Below are 17,403 nucleotides of genomic sequence, written 5' to 3' on the forward strand. Positions count from 1 at the left end.
CGCTCCATTGGGAGACCCAGACAATTGGGTGTATAGCTATTGCCTCTGGAGGCCACACAAAGTATTACACTTAAAAGTGTAAGGCCCCTCCCCTTCTGGCTATACACCCCCAGTGGGATCACTGGCTCACCAGTTTTGTGCTTTGTGCGAAGGAGGCAACACATCCACGCATAGCTCCACTTTTTAGTCAGCAGCAGCTGCTGACTATGTCGGATGGAAGAAAAGAGGACACATATAGTGTCCCCAGCATGCTCCCTTCTCACCCCACTGTATGTCGGAGGTGTTTGTAAGGTTGAGGTACCCATTGCGGGTACGGCGGCAGGGCCCACATGCTGATTCCTTCCCCATCCCTTTTTACAGGGCTCTGGGTGAAGTGGGATTTACCGGTCTCCAGGCACTGAGACCGTGCTCCATCTACAGCCCCTGGAGAAGATGCTGGATGGAGCGGAGTACATCAGGGACATGGCCCTGCTTCCTCAAGGTACTCTGTGTCCCCGTGCATTTGGCGCTCACACCGCAGCATGCTGGGTGTTGTAGTGCGCCGGGGGACATCAGCGCTGCGGCGCCTGTGCCATGGCCTCATTCAGCTTTGCTGAAGCAGGCTCACTTATGGGAATTGGTCGCGCCGGCCGCTGGGACTGCGGCGCGGCTGGCACTTGTAGTGCGCCGGGGACTTCAGCGCGGCCTGCGCTTTTACGGCGGCCGCGCTGATAACTAGAGTCCCCGGCTTTTGCGGCCTGCTTCCGTTCGTTCCCGCCCCCAGACCTGCCAGTCAGGAGAGGGGCGGGACGCTGGCCACTTCCAGGAATCGGTCGCGCCGGCCGCTGGCAGCGGCGCGGCTGGCACTTGTGGTGCGCCGGGGACTTCAGCGCGGCCCGCGCTTTTACGGCGGCCGCGCTGTTAACTCGAGTCCCCGGCTTCTGGGCCTAGTCTCCCTTCGTTACCGCCCACAGCCCTGACAGTCAGGGTAGGGGCGTGACGCTGCATAGAGCAGAGCTGAGAGCTGGAGTATGTTTTGCATACTCCACCCCTCTCACTGTGTGCAGGCATTCTGATAGTCACACAATCGCTGTAACAGGCGTTAAGCAGCACCTGTGGTGCTAACCCCACTAGTGCAGAAGTGCACTTATAGATATGCTTGTACTATATACATTGCACTGTTTGGTCGCACGTTGTATATACCCTCCTGGATTATGCGGAGGAGTTATCAGCATATTCTCTGTGTAAAACAAAGGTGCAGAACCACATGTTTTTCTATACAGCTGGTACAGCATGTACGGCTATACGGCCGGCAGGTTACATAGACTCCCATTGTATGCACTAATGGCCAGGGGATGAGGACGGTGTCTGCAGTATTTACTGACAGTTTTTCTGAGACTATGGCTATGATACTAGAAGCCTAGCAGTCCGGACATGTCTCTCACAATATGGGCACTGTTGAATCATTGATCCATGGCCCCCCTCAGTGTGAATAACTAACAGCTCCGGGAATGTCACACGCATCCCAGAGTCACGGCTCTGCACGGACGTCAGTCCCAGACAGCCTAAGTGGGCTCGCTATGAGCGGCCTCGGTTTCATCAGGGTCCTAACAGAAGGACTCGCTGTGTAATGAGGCGGAAGTAGCGGCTCAGGATTCTGATCCTGAGACCGCTCTCAATCTGGATACACCTGATTGTGACGCCATAGTAAATAATCTTATAGCGTCCATCTATAGAATGTGGGTTATTTCTCACAGCTCCTCCAGTGGAGGAGTCAGCTTCACGTATTTTTCTGGACCACTCTGCCTTCAGAGAGGCAGTCCAGGAACACCACGCTTATCCAGATATGCGCTTCTCCAAACGGCTTAGGATACACGTTATCCCTGTCCCCTGACTTGGTCAAGGACTGGACCCAATGTCCCGAGCGGCATCCTCCAATCTCCAGGCTTGTAGCTAGATCCATAGTTGCAGTGGGAGATGGAACTGCAAACTCAAAGATGCCACTGACAGACAGATGGATCTCTGGTCGAAAGCCATCTATGAGGCTGTCGGCGCACCGTTGGCTCCGGCATTCTCTCCCTTGGGGCACTCCAAGCTATTTCAGCTTGTCTTACACAGATTGACACGGTTACACGTACATCTGTGCCGCAGGTGGCATCCTTAACCTCTCAAATGTCTGCATTTGTTTCTTACGCGATTCAGGTTGTCCTGGACTCTGCGAACCGTGCGGCGGTAGCCTCCGCTACTCCGTGTTTTTAAGCAGAGCCTGGTCTGCTCGTTAAGTGAATGGAAGGCAGATTCTGCTTCCAAAAAAGGTTGCCTAACCAGTTGCCTTTTTCTGCTGACCGACTGTTTGGTGAGCGTTGGATGTAACCATCAAACAGTCCAGGGGTAAGGATTCATCCTTTCCTCAGCCCGGACACAACAAACCCCAACAGAGCAAGAGGCAGTCGGGGTTTTCGGCCTTTTCGAGGCTCGGGCAGGTCCCATCTTTCCTCGTCCAATGTGGACTCAAAAGGATCAGAGGAGCTAAGATTCTTAGCGGGCTCAGTCTCGCCCAAAAAAGCGACAGTCTGAAAACCCGCTTCCAAGGCGGCTTCCTCATGACTTGCGGCCTCGGTCGGTAGCAGGCTCTCCCGCCTTGGCGATATTTAGCTGCCATAGGTCAATGACCATTGAGTGTGAGACATTCTATCTCACGGGTACAGGATAGAGCTCACTTCTCGTCCTCCAACTCTATTCTTCAGAATTTCTCCACCTCCCGGCCGGGCCGCTGCTCTTCTGCAAACAGGGTGCACTCTATAGGCAGAAAGAGTGATGACCCCCGTTCCTCTTCAGGAACAAGGTCACGGTTTTTACCCCAAATTCTTTGCGGTACCTATAACAACGGGCCGTTCCGTCCCGTTCTGGATCTAAAAATGCTCAGCAAGCTCGTGGACACCAGGCGGTTCCGGATGGAATCCCTCCGCCATGTCATCGCCTCAAGGTCCCAAGGATATTTCCTAGCATCATTAGGCATCAAGGATGCTTATCCACACGTGCCGATTGATCCAGAGCACTAGCGTTTCTACGCTTCGTTATAGGAGACGAACACCCTCTGTTCGTAGCTCTACCTTCCGGCTAGCGACAGTCCAACTGGTCTTCGCCAAGGTCAGGGCAGCAGTAGTCACAGTCCTGCACTCTCAGGGTCACTCTGTGGTCCCGTATTTAGACGATCTACTTGTCAAGGCACTCTCTTAGGAAACATGCCAACACTGCCCGAACGTTGCGCTGGAGACTCTCTAGAGTTTTGGGTGGATCATCAACTTTTTAAAGTCAGATCCGACCCCGACCCTATCGATAACATATCTAGGCATAGAGTTTCTTACTCTCTCAGCGATAGTGAAGCTGCCACTAGACAAACAGCATTCACTACGGGCTGCAAGCTCTTCTTTAAGAACCAGTCGCACACATTGAGACGCCTCATGCACTTCCTACGTAAGATGGTAGCAATGGAGGCAGTTCCTTTCGCGCAGTTTTACTGCGTCCACTACAATGGGACATTCTCCGCCAATGGGACGAGGAGTCGACGTCCCTCAACAGAGTCGTCGTTCTTTCTCAGGCGGCCAAGGAATCTCTACGGTGGTGGCTTCTTCTCACCTCTTGGTCAAAAAGAAGGTCCTTCCTATCCCCGTCCTGGGCGATAGTTACGACAGACGCGAGTCTATCAGGGTGGGGAGCAGTTTTTCTCCACTACAGCGCTCAGGGTACGTGGACTCAGCAAGAGTCCACTCTTCAGATCAATGTTCTTGAACACAGAGCAGTGTATCTTGCCCTACAATCCTTCCAACAGCGGCTGGAAAGCAAGCATATCCGACTTCAGTCGGACAGCTCCACAGCGGTGGCATACATCAACCACCAAGGAAGAACGCGCAACCGGCAAGCCTTCCAGGAAGTCCGGCAGGTTCTGATGTGGGTGGAAGACACGGCATCCACCATATCCACAATTCACATCCCAAGTGTGGAAACTAGGAAGCTGACTTCCTAAGTCGCTGAGGTGTGGCCGAAAGAGTATGGTCTCCTCACCCGGACGGGTTTCAGGAGATCTGGCGCCGCTGACAGAGGCCGGACGTCGATCTAATGGCGTCACGGCACAACAACAATGTGCCAGCTTCATGGCACGGTTTCACAATCATCGAGCTCTGGCGGCAAACGCCTTAGTTCAGCATTGGTCGCAGTTCCAGCTACCTTAGGTGCCACCTCTGGCATTGTTGCCCAGAGTACTGCGCTAGATCAAGACCGACTGCGGCCGCGCCATCCTCGTCGCTACAAATTGGCCGAGGATGTTGTGGTACTCGGTTCTGTGGTGCCTCACGGTAGGCTAACCGGGGGCACTACCAGACCAATCAGACTGGCTGTCTCAAGGGCCATTCTTCCATTTGAATTCTACGGCCCTCAACCGGATGGTGTGGCATTGAGTCCTGGAACCTAGTGTCGTCAGGATTACCTCAGGACGTGGTTGCCACCATGAGACAGGCTAGCATACCAACGTCCGCCAAGATTGACCACAGGACGTGGAAGATGTTCTTATCTCGGTGCTCGGCGCAGGGTGTTTCTCCCTGGCCGGTTGCATCGTCTATGTTTCCTTCCTTCCTGCAATCTAGGTAGGAAAATGGGTTGTCGCTCAGTTCCCTTTAGGGACAAGTCTCAGCGCTATCTGTATTTTTTCAGAAACGACGACTTCCTCAGGTACGCACGTTCCTACGGGGAGTTTGTCTTCTCAGCACTCCGTACAAGCGGCCGTTAGAGCCCTGAGATCTGAACAAGGTTCTAATTGCTCTCCAGATGCCGCCTTTCGAGCCTTTGAAGGATGTCTCCCTTCCCGTTTTTCACGGGAAGTGGCCTTCTAGTAACGGTCTCGTCTCTTAGGAGAGTTTCCGAGCTAGCAACGCTCTCATACAAACTCCCTTCCTGGTCCTTCACCAGGACAGGGTAGTTCTGCGTCCGGTTCCGGAATTTCTCCCTAAGGTGGTATCCCATTTTCATATCAATCAGGATATCACCTCACCTTCTTTGTGTCCTCGTCCAGTCCATCAATTTCAGAAAGATTTGCATCTGTTGGTTCTGGTGAGAGCACTCAGGTTCTACTTCCCGCATGGCGCTCCTGCGCCACCCGGATGCACTCTTTGTCCTTGTCGCTGGTCGGCGTAAACAGTCGCAAGCTTCCAGATCCACCCTTGCTCGGGGGCTCGAGGAACCAATTCTTGAAACCTACAGTTCTACTGGGCTTCTGGTTCTCTCAAGGCCGAAGGCCCATTCTACCAGAGCCGTGGGTGCATCCTGGGCATTACGGCACCAGGCTACGGCTCAGCAGGTGTGTCAGGCACCCACCTGGTCGAGTCTACTTACTTTTACCAAGCATTATCAGATGCATACCTACGCTTCGGCAGACGCCAGCCTAGGTAGATAAGTCATTCAGGCGGCGGTTGGCCACCTGTAGGAGAGGGCCGTTTGACGGCCCTATCATGAGGTATTCTTTTACCCACCCAGGGATTGCTTTTGGACATCCCAATTGTCTGGGTCTCCCAATGGAGCGACAAAGAAGAAGGGAATTTTGTTTACTTACCGTAAATTCCTTTTCTTCTAGCTCCAATTGGGAGACCCAGCACCCGCCCTGTTTTCTCGGGGTTTTTCTGTTTTTTCGGGTACACATGTTGTTCATGTGGTATGGTTCAGTTCTCCGATGTTTCCTCGGATTGAATTGGTCTTTAAACCAGTTATTGGCTTTCCTCCTTCTTGCTTTGGCACTAAAACTGGTGAGCCAGTGATCCCACTGGGGGTGTATAGCCAGAAGGGGAGGGGCCTTACACTTTTAAGTGTAATACTTTGTGTGGCCTCCAGAGGCAATAGCTATACACCCAATTGTCTGGGTCTCCCAATTGGAGCTAGAAGAAAAGGAATTTACGGTAAGTAAACAAAATTCCCTTCTTTATAAAAGCTACACTAAGCAGCAGCCCAGTAAGTGACACATCGTCGGAATCAGGGACTTCACCCCCCCCGGCCCCTTCATCGTGCTCCTCTCAGATTAGGTGGCAAGAATTTGGTGACAGGCCCTCTAAACTCTGCGTTATCCTCACAGATTTTCTTTGCACATCTGCGTTCCTGTTCAGCTACTGTAATAGACATGAACATCACTGTGCAGATAAAATCTGGAGGAAGGAAGTGATGGCACATGGTAGCAACATGGCGTTACACTAAGTGGTGTCCGCATCCCCCGCTTTTCCCCAGAATTACTTCTACCACTGTATGTTGCTGGCACTGTACAGTTGTCCCACCTTTGCTGATAGCTCTACCCATGATACATTAGTGATGTGTAGTATATAAATTACCTTTAATATCCTCTCTTGTGAGAAGCGTGTTCAGGCCCGGCATGTACAGCGCTCTGTGCAGGCAATCTTCGTATACCGTGTACTCACTGATCACAAATCTTCTGCAGGATAATTCATTGGAATTTGAGAAACGAAGAAATGAACCTGTGAAATACCAGCGGGAGCTATGGAGCAAGACTGGTAACATTTATCTATTTTATCTCAATTCTTGTAAATTTACTATTTGTTAAATATTTTCTTTTTAAACACACAAACCCCAAACCATTTAATCTATCTACCGCTGGTGAGAAACCACACACAGATAATCATGGGAAGTTCACGATCTTTTATGATCTGCTCTCTTGGCTGTTTATTCTTTCCAGCATATTATAGGCAAACATCACTGTACAGCGAAGCATAAAGTAAAGTTTAGTCCATTTGTTTGTGTTTGTCTTCTATTTTCTTTTCGCTCTAACGCTTTTCTTAAATTCTTGCTTATAGTTGAGGCTATGAAGAGAGTAGAAGAGATCAAGCAGAAGCGACAAGCCCGATTTATCATGAACAGGTAAGTCCGCACCGGATCTCAGCTACGGTCCTTACTGACTGAGAAGCCAAGCAAGATGTAATGCTCATTTCTCTTGTAGACTAAAGAAGGGCAAAGAGTTGGAGAAAGTTCAGGATATCAAAGAAGTCAAAAAGAACATACATCTTATCCGGGCCCCACATGCTGGTAAGGCACTTGGTTTTTACTTTTCTGGAGATGTTAAAGAGCTTCTGCCTGTAGTATATCACCGTATGTATTGCTAGTTACACTACATTGCGTTCCTGGATTTATTAGGAAGTCAAACGGCATTATACATTTATGAGACTACATATGTGACCTCTTTGGCTTGTTGAATGCGGATTGACCTGACTTAGTTTTGACCAATGTATAACGTGATTGGTTAAAGAGGTTTTCCAAGAATTACATTTTAGATCTATGCATTTCAACTGTATATAAATATACAGCTTTACACACCCACCTCTGCTCTAGTTCCCGCTCTTCTTTGCTGCTCGGTCTCTGTTGATAAGCTGGAGTGGTGCTGCTACAGCGGAAGTGACGACTGCAGTATATCAGTGGGCTCAATGGAGATGCCGAGCTAGTTCACAAGAGACTCCTAAGACCAGTGATTAGCTGCAGCAGTAATGTGTAGTCATGACATCACCACTGTATCATGTCAACAGAGACCAGTGACAGTGCTGGAGCAGCGGAGGGTAAGTAAAGCTCAGTTTATTTTAAACAGTGAAATTCTATAGGTATAGAAAAAAAAATATTGCTAAACCCCTTGTCTGAATGCAACATATTAATGACTAATACATGGGATAAGTCAGCAATATCGAAGTGCTATGGGTCTGATACCTGGCACCCCCACTGATCAGCCATTAGTTGTTCTGCCTGCCTTTGAATGTAACATTTCTTCAGCGCTCTATTGGGAGACCCAGACGATTGCGGTATAGCTACTGCCCTCCGGAGGCCACACAAAGCACTACACTAAAAAGTGCACGGCCCCTCCCCTTCTGGCTATACCCCCCCGTGATATCACGGGTTCTCCAGTTTTAGCTTTGTGTGCGAAGGAGGTCAGACATCCATGCATAGCTCCACAGATTTTAGTCAGCAGTAGCTGCTGACTATGTCGGATGGAAGAAAAGAGGGCCCATATAGGGCCCCCAGCATGCTCCCTTCTCACCCGTGGATGGTGTTGTAAGGTTGAGGTACTTATTGCTAGTACAGAGGCTGGAGCCCACATGCTGTTTTCCTTCCCCATCCCCATGAGGGGCTCTGGGTGAAGTGGGATCTTACCGGTCTCCAGGCACAGAGACCGAGCTCCATCCACAGACCCAAAAGAACCTGCTGGATATGGAGCTGAGTATCGTCAGGGACAGGCCCTGCTACATTAAGGTACTCTGTGTCCCCATGCACATCGCGCCCACACACACCAGCATTGCTGGGAGTGTTAGTGCGCCGGGGACAACAGCGCGGAGCGCTGGTGCTATTATTCACTGCAGCTTTGCTGAGTGAATTTATGTATTGAAAACTGCCGCGCCGGCCGCTGCTGGTTGTTTTTTTTTTTACATTGCGGCGCGGCTGGGACTTGTGGTGCGCCGGGGGACTTCGGCGTCGGCCGTGCACATAGGACGGCCGCGCTTATTACTCGAGTCCCCGGCTTTGCGGCCTAGTTTTCGTTTCGTTCCCGCCCCAGCCCTGCCAGTCAGAGGAGGGGCGGGACGCGGTACAGAAGCTCAGCGCAGGGAGCTGGAGTCTGCTTTGCATTCTCCAGCCCCCTCTCACTGAACACAGTGAGACGCCGGGTTCCCGCTCTTGGCTGGGGCTCGCCCACGGCCCGCCCCTCTGCACAGGACGGGGAAGAGAAGCCGGCAGCCATTATGGTTTCCACTCTGGGAGAACGGAACCAGTCACAGGTTTTTGGGCGACCTCGCACCCGCTCTTGTGCGGGCGGTAAGCAGTACTGACACCACTAATGCTGAAGTGGGTTTTTGGACTGTGTGCTGATATGCTATGCACTGTACTGTACTGTCGCTATTCTGGGCAACAGCAGCAAATAAGCAATGCTGCTGAGGCACAAGCTTTCAATGCTTCTTCGTTTGCATGTGCTGCAGTGTTTACTGTCAGATTGGGCAACAGTAGCAGTAGAGCAATTTGTGCTAAGGCACAAGCTTTCAATGCTGCTTCGCTTGCATGTGCTGCACGGTTTTTTGTTATGCTATACATTCACTGTATGTCGCTATTCTTGGCTAATGCGCCCAGATAAACAGACAAAGGCAGCAGTAGAGCAATGGTGCTACGGCACAAGTTTTCAATGCTGCTTGACTTGCATGGGCTGCAGTGTTTACTGTCATGCTTGTATGCTATACATTCACTGTATGTCGCTATCCTTGGCTAATGTTCCTGGATAAATAGACAACAGCAGCAGAAAGGCTAGGGTGCTAACGCGCAAGCTTTCAATGCTGCTTGGATTGCATGGGCTGCAGTGTTTACTGTCATGCCCGTATGCTATACATTCACTGTATGTCGCTATCCTTGTCTCATGCTCCTAGATAAAATGTGCCAAGCCACAAGTTTTCAATGCTGCGATGTACTACATGTACTGAAGTGTTTATTTGTACTTCATGCTTGTATGACTATTCACTGTACGGTCGCTATCCTCGGCTAGGCTCTTAGATAGCTAGACAACAACAGCAGAAAAAGACAAGTTGCCAATGCACGGGCTTTCTATGCTGCTTGTACTGCATGTCATACGGTCCCAGGACCCCCAGTGCGTGCTATTGCTCAACCGGGGTCTCTGCTATATGTGGCCAAAGGAACCGCCTGTGATCTCTGTCCAGAGACAGGGACGAAGTTGCAGTTTTTTCCGCTGATATATTGTCTGTGACTATGACTGACATCTTACAGACTTTGCACCCCAAGCAGACCGTGGGCAATATGGTTGCAATGACCCTGGCCGCCCTGATTTGGAGCATCTCAAGGCGCCAGAGTGATTCCAGGCATCCCAGAGAGCAGGCATCCGACACGGTCGACAGTCCCAGATGGCCTAAGCGGGCTCGCTGGGATTAGCCCTCGACTCCATCACTGGTCAAGGTCCCAGCTGGAGTACTCTCTGTACGATGAGGCAGACGTAGCTGTTCAGGACTCTGATCCTGAGACCGCTCTCAATCCGGATACACCGGATGGTGACGCTATAGTGAATAATCTTATTGCGTCCATCAACGAAAGGTTGGGTATTTCTCCCTCAACTCCTCCAGTGGAGGGGTCAGCTTCACAGCAAGAGAAATCTCTATTTCAGTATCTCAAGCGTATATTGAGTACTTGTTTAGCACTCTGACTCCAGAGACGCAGTCCAGAAACGACACGCTTATCACGATAAGCGTTTCTCCGACCGTATTAATGAGACACGTGTCGCTCCCCCCTGACGTGGTCAAGCGCTAGACCCAGTATCCAAATGTGGATCCCCCAATCTCCATGCTTGCAGCTAGATCTATAGTTGTAGTGGTGGATAGGACTTCACTTCAAAATGCCATTGACAGGCAGATTGGCCTCTGGTTGCAATCTGTCTATGGAGCTATCGGCAAGTCGGTTGCTCCGGCAGTCGCAGCCGTGAAGGCACTCCAAGCTATTTCAGCTAGTATTGCGCAGGGGGTCGCTGTCACAGGTACTCTCGGTCCCAGCAGCGTCTTTAACTCGCAATGTCGGCATGGCGAATCATGCTGTTATTGCTGTCCGAGACTCTACGAGCCGGACGTCAGTGGCCTCCGCCAACTCCGTGTTTTTACGCAGAGGCTAGTAGTTGAGAGAGTGGAACAGAGGCTGCTTCCAACGAAGTGCTTAACCAGGTTGCCTTTATCTAGTGATAGTCTGTTGGTAAGGGTTGAATGAAATCATTCAACTATCCAAGACGACTCAAAAAGCCCAGAAGGGCATAGATTCCTAGCGGGCTCAATCACGCCCGGGGAAGGCAGCCGGAGGAACCGCTACCAAAGCGTTTTCCTCATAATTTTCAGCCCTCTCACTCCGCAACCGCGGGGGGGCAGACTCCCCCGCTTTAGCGGCATTTACCTACCGCAGGTCAAGGGCCTGTGAGTGAGAGTCAGTTTGTTTTCAAACTACCGCACCGACCGAGCCGAGGCTCTTCTGCAGGCGGAAAGAGCGGTAATCCCTGTTCCTCTTCAGGAACCAGATACGCATTTTGCTCCGACCTGGTCGCGGTGCCAAAATAGGACGGCTCCTTCCGTCCCGTTCTGGAATTTATACTGCTTAACAAGCACGTGAAAACCAGGCGGTTCCGGATGGCGTCACTCCGCTCCGTCATTGCCTCTCTGTCTCAAGGAGTTTTCCTAGCATCAATAGACATCAGGATGCTTATCTACACGTGCCGATTGCTCCGAGGCACCGGCGTTGGCTACGATTCGTTATTAAAGACGAGAATATTTCGTTTCGTAGCCATACCCTTTGGCTGGCGACAGCCCCACGGGTGTTCACCAAGTTCGTGGCAGCAGAGGGAGCAGTCCCGCGCTCTCACGGTCACTCTGTGATCCTTTACTTGGGCAATCTACTGGTCAAGGCACTCTCCTTTAGAAGCATGCCAACACAACCTGAACATGGCGCTGGACCCTTCCCAGAGTTTCGGGTGGGTCTTCAACTTTTCAAGGTTGAACCCAATCGCTGGCATCTCCTGGAGAGTTTTCACACTCTCTCAGCGATAGTGAAGCTTCCGCTGGACAAACAGCGTTCACTACAGACGAGGGGGCAGTCTCTCCTTCAAGGAGGCGCCTCATCCAGAGGCGAGTTTTTTTCACGCAGTTTCATCTGCGTCCGCTTCAATAGCACATTCTTCGCTTATGGGAGGGAAGTCTATGTCCCTACACAGGAACGTGCCACTTTTCCAGACGGTCAAAGACCGTCTTCAGAGGAGTCCACTCTTCAACTAAGTGGTCTGGAGCTCTGGGCAGTGTATCTTGCACTGCAAGCCTTCCTGCAGTGGCTGGAATGCAAATAGATCCGAATTCAGTCGGACTATCCACAGCGGTGGCATACACCAACCACCAAGGTGGACTACGCAGTCGACAAGCCTCCCAAGAGGTCCGGCGGATTCTGCTATGGGTAGAAGACAGAGCATACACCATATCAGCTGTTCACATCCCGGGCGTACAACACTAGGAAGCAGACTTCCTCAGTCGCCAGGGCGTGGACGCAGGGGAAGGGGCTCTGCACCCGTTTGTTTTCAAGAAATCTGTAGCCGCAGGATGAAGACGGACGTCGTCGTCATGGCTTCTCGGCAACAACAAGGTCCCGATTTTCATGACGCGGTCTTACGATCAAAGAGCTCTGGCGACAGGCGCCTTGGCTCAGGATTGGTCACAGTTCCAGCTACCGATTGCTGCCACACCATCCTCGTCGCCCCAGATGGCCGGGGAGGTCGTGGTACCGAGATCTGTGGCATCTCACCGTCGGTCGACCGTGAGCACGACGTCATTGCCACCATGAGACGGGCTAGCCAGCCGCGGTCTGCCAAGATCTACCACAACTCGTGGAAGATATTCTTATCTGAGTGTTCTGCTCAGGGAGTGTCTCCCTGGCCATCGGCATTGCCTACTTTGCCTTCCCTCCTGCAATCTGGTTGGGAAAGAGGTTGGTCGCTCGGCTCCCTTTAAGGGCAAGTCTCGGCACTATCCGTGTTCTTTTCAGAAGCGTCTAGCACGTCTTCCTAAGGTGCGCACGTTACTACAGGGGGTTTGTCATATTGTGCCCCCGTACAAGCGGCCGTTAGATCCATGGGATCTGAACAGGGTACTAGTTGCTCTCCAGAAGCCGCCTTTCGAGCCTCTGAGGGAAGTTTCCCTTTCGCGCCTGTCACAGAAAGTGGCCTTTCTGGTTGCGATCACGTCGCTTCGGCGAGTGTCTGAGCTGGCGGCTCTGTCATTCAAGGCTCCCTTCCTAGTATTCCACCAGGACAAGGTGGTGCTGCGGCCTATTCAGGAGTTTCTCCCTAAGGTTGTATCCGCGTTTCTTCTTAATCAGGATATATCCTTACCTTCCTTTTTGTTCTCATCCGGTTCTCCGGTATGAAAAGGATTTACAGTTGTTAGTTCTGGTGAGAGCACTCAGAATCTACATTTCCCGCACGGCGCCCATGCGCCGCTCTGAGGCATTTTTTTGCCCTTGTCGCTGGTACGCGCAAGGGGTTGCAGGTTTCTAAAGCCACCATGGCTCGATGGATCAAAGAACCAATTCTTGAAGACTACCGTTCTGCGGGGCTTCCGGTTCCTTCAGGGCTGAAGGCCCATTCTACCAGAGCCGTAGGTGCGTCCTGGGCATTACGACACCAGGCTACGGCTCAACAGGTGTGCCAGGCAGCTACCTGGTCGACCCTGCACATTTTTCACCAAACATTATCAGGTGCATACCTATGCTTCGGCGGACGCCAGCCTAGGTAGAAGAGCCCTGCAGGCGGCAGTGGCTTCCCCATAGGGGAGGGCTGTCTTGCAGCTCTAACATGAGGTATTTCTTTACCCACCCAGGGACAGCTTTTGGACGTCCCAATCGTCTGGGTCTCCCAATAGAGCGCTGAAGAAGGGAATTTTGTTACTTACCGTAAATTCCTTTTCTTCTAGCTCTTATTGGGAGACCCAGCACCCGCCCTGTTTCCTTCGGGATTTTTTTGTTGTTTGCGGGTACACATGTTGTTCATGTTGAACGGTTTTTTCAGTTCTCCGATGTTACTCGGAGTTAATTTGTTTAAACCAGTTATTGGCTTTCCTCCTTCTTGCTTTGGCACTAAAACTGGAGAACCCGTGATATCACGGGGGGGTATAGCCAGAAGGGGAGGGGCCGTGCACTTTTTAGTGTAGTGCTTTGTGTGGCCTCCGGAGGGCAGTAGCTATACCCCAATCGTCTGGGTCTCCCAATAAGAGCTAGAAGAAAAGGAATTTACGGTAAGTAACAAAATTCCCTTCTTTGAAAGGAACTGCAAAGCACAGCTCTGTTTGAGTAGTTCTGCACAACAATGCCTGGCTGTGATAGGAAAGGTCATCAATATGCTATGGCTGGAAAACCCCTTTAACACCAGTGCTAATACTCTACCTAGAGAAGCTAAAAAGCCAAGTCAAGCCTAAAATATTACAATCTGACAAACAAATATCCAACCTGGATAAAGTAAGGCCCGTTGTAGACTTATGTATTAGGCTATGTTCACACACTGCGCTTTTCTTCAGCGCTCTATTGGGAGACCCAGACGATTGGGGTATAGCTACTGCCCTCCGGAGGCCACACAAAGCACTACACTAAAAAGTGCAAGGCCCCTCCCCTTCTGGCTATACCCCCCCGTGGTATCACGGGTTCTCCAGTTTTCAAGCTTTGTGCGAAGGAGGTCAGACATCCACGCATAGCTCCACAGATTTTAGTCAGCAGTAGCTGCTATTTCGGATGGAAGAAAAGAGGGCCCATATAGGGCCCCCAGCATGCTCCCTTCTCACCCGTGGATGGTGTTGTAAGGTTGAGGTACCTATTGCTGGTACAGGGGCTGGAGCCCCACATGCTGTTTTCCTTCCACATCCCCTTGTAGGGCTCTGTGGAAGTGGGATCCTGCCGGCCTCTAAGCTCTGACGCCGGGCTCCATCCACAGACCCATAGCACCTGATGGATATGGAGCAGGAGTACAATCAGGGACAAGGCCCTGCATCATACAGGTACTCTGTGTCCCCGGCAGGCACAGACACACTCCGGGCTGGCTGGGTGTTGTAGTGCGCCGGGGACCGTAACGTTGGAGTTAGTGTTCCTACAGTTTACTGGGGGACTTTGTGTTGTGGGAACGCAGCGCCGACCCCCACTGGACCGGGCGGCGCTGCTGTGACTTGTGGTGCGCCGGGGACACGCCGACCGCGCTTTTACGGCGGCGGCGTTTATAAATCCAGTCCCCGGCTTTTGCGGCCTAGCTCCGCTTCGTTCCCGCCCCCACCCTGTCAATCAGGGTAGGGGAGAGACGCTGTTTCGCAGCAGCGACGAGGGCTGGAGCCTGATTTACATGCTCCAGCCCTCTCACTAGGCACAGAGGGAAGCAGGCTTCCCGCTCTTAGCCAGGAACGCCCAGGGCCCGCCCCCCCTCCTCTCCCAGGACGCCGGCAGCCATTACATGCAGTCTGGCTGGAGGAAGGACGCAAGGCTCTGGGAGACCTGGACTAGGGGGCTTTTGGAGAACACACACCCGCTCTTAAGCGGGCGGTAAGCGGCATTTCAGCTGGCCCCTCTAGTGCCTCAGTGTGTATTGGTGTACTGTGTCACCAGATATATATATTTAGTTATTTCTTGCACTGTGAGGTCGCTTCCTGGCTGGATACCCCAGATCGCTCTGAGGAGGCAGCAACATGTCATCCACAAAACGCAAGGCTGCCAAGGCTAGGGCTGTGTACACTGCGTGTGCTGCATGTGGGGCTGCTCTACCAGCAGGTTCCAAAGACCCCCATTGTGTGCAATGCTCAGATCCGGTGCTGCTTCGCCAGCCGGAGTCCGGAGGGGTAGTGACCCAGGCTGAGACGCTTGTAAGTCCTGCCCCGGTGTCAGGGACAGACTTTGCAGTTTTTGCTGATGGAATGTCTGTGACTATGGCAAAGATCCTTGAAACTTTGCAATCCATGTCTGGGGCTCAGTCTATGGACACGGCGAGGTCTCTGTCCTCTAATCCCCCTCAGTTGGAATTAGTCCAGACTGCAAGGGGGTCCCCGGCTTCCCAGGCTGAGTATTATGACTCAGATGATAGCCCCAGCCACCCTAAGCGAGCTCGCTGGGAAAGACCCTCAACGTCATCACACTGCTCAGGGTCTCAGCGCAATCAGTCGCCCTGTGATGCGTCTGAAGAGAGTGATCAGGAGTCTTATCCTGGAACCCCTCTCAATCTGGATACCCCGGATGGGGACGCCATGGTAAACGATCTTATCTCAGCCATCAATAGACTGTTGGATATTTCTCCCCCAGCTCCTTCTGCAGAGGAGGCAGCTGCAGAGCAGGAGAAGTTTCGTTTCCTCTATCCCAAGCGTAAATTGAGTGCTTTCTTGGATCACTCTGACTTCAGAGAATCAATCCAGAAACACGACGCTCATCCAGAAAGGCGTTTCTCTAAACGTTCTAAGGATACACGTTTTCCTTTCCCCCCTGATGTGGTCAAGCGCTGGACCCAGTGTCCAAAAGTAGACCCCCCGATTTCCAAACTTGCAGCTAGATCCATAGTTGCAGTGGAGGATGGCGCTTCACTTAAGGATGCCAATGACAGACAGATGGACCTTTGGTTAAAATCTGTCTATGAAGCTATCGGCGCGTCGTTTGCTCCAGCATTCGCAGTCGTATGGGCACTCCAAGCTATTTCAGCTGGTTTAGCAAAAGTGGATGCTATCATACATCCAGCGGCGCCGCAAGTGGCGTCCCTTACCTCGCAGATGTCTGCGTTTGCGTCTTACGCTATCAATGCGGTCCTAGAATCTACCAGCCGCACCTCAATGGCGTCCGCCAATTCGGTAGTTTTGCGCAGAGCCTTGTGGTTAAAGGACTGGAAAGCAGATGCTGGTTCCAAAAAATGTTTAACCAGCTTGCCTTTATCTAGAGATAGACTGTTTGGCGAGCCATTGGCTGACATCATTAAACAGTCCAAGGGTAAGGACTCTTCCTTACCACAGCCCAGAGCAAGTAAACCTCAACAGAAAAAGTGGCAGTCGAGGTTTCAGTCCTTTCGAGGTTCGGGCAAGACACAATTCTCCTCGTCCAAAGGGACTCAGAGGACGCAAAGAGTCTCAGATTCCTGGCGGGCTCACGCACGCCCCAAGAAAGCAAATGGAGGAACCGCTTCCAAAGCGGCTACCTCATGACTTCCAGCCCCCCCCCTCCGCATCTCCGGTTGGGGGCAGGCTCTCCCGCTTTTCCGACATTTGGACGTCACAGGTCAAAGACCGGTGGGTGACAAACATTTTGTCTCGCGGGTACAGAATCGAGTTCAGTTCTCGTCCTCCAGCTCGGTTCTTCAGAACCTCCCCACATCCAGACCGAGCAGATGCCCTGCTGCAGGCGGTGGACTCCCTAAGAGCGGAAGGAGTAGTGGTTCCTGTACCGCCTCAGGAACAAGGGCGAGGGTTTTACTCCAATCTCTTTGTGGTTCCAAAAAAGGACGGCTCGTTCCGTCCTGTTCTGGATCTAAAGCTGCTCAACAAACATGTGCACGCCAGACGGTTCCGGATGGAAACCCTCCGCTCTGTCGTTGCCTCAATGTCTCAAGGAGACTTCCTTGCCTCAATAGACATCAAAGATGCTTATCTCCACGTGCCAATTGCTACAGAACATCAACGTTTTCTACGTTTTGTGATAGGAAACGACCATCTTCAGTTTGTAGCTCTGCCATTCGGTCTGGCGACAGCCCCCCGGGTCTTCACCAAGGTCATGGCGGCGGTGGTAGCAGTCTTGCACTCTCAGGGACACTCGGTGATCCCTTACCTAGACGATCTACTTGTCAAGGCACCCTCTCAAGAGGCATGCCAACTCAGT

The 17,403-nt window shown here is 51.9% G+C and overlaps 1 protein-coding gene across 1 annotated transcript in view; it reads left to right on the forward strand.

Moving 5' to 3' along the window:
* Positions 1–17,403, forward strand: part of RSL24D1 (ribosomal L24 domain containing 1) — a 59,169-nt gene that overhangs the window by 29,999 nt on the left and 11,767 nt on the right. The window contains exons 3-5 of the mRNA XM_075345768.1: positions 6,455–6,527; positions 6,828–6,891; positions 6,971–7,056. Of these exons, the coding sequence (XP_075201883.1) occupies positions 6,455–6,527; positions 6,828–6,891; positions 6,971–7,056 (223 nt within the window). The remainder of the gene's footprint in view (positions 1–6,454; positions 6,528–6,827; positions 6,892–6,970; positions 7,057–17,403) is intronic.

The sequence above is a fragment of the Anomaloglossus baeobatrachus genome, chromosome 4, assembly GCF_048569485.1.
Source record: "Anomaloglossus baeobatrachus isolate aAnoBae1 chromosome 4, aAnoBae1.hap1, whole genome shotgun sequence".
NCBI lineage: Eukaryota > Metazoa > Chordata > Amphibia > Anura > Aromobatidae > Anomaloglossus > Anomaloglossus baeobatrachus.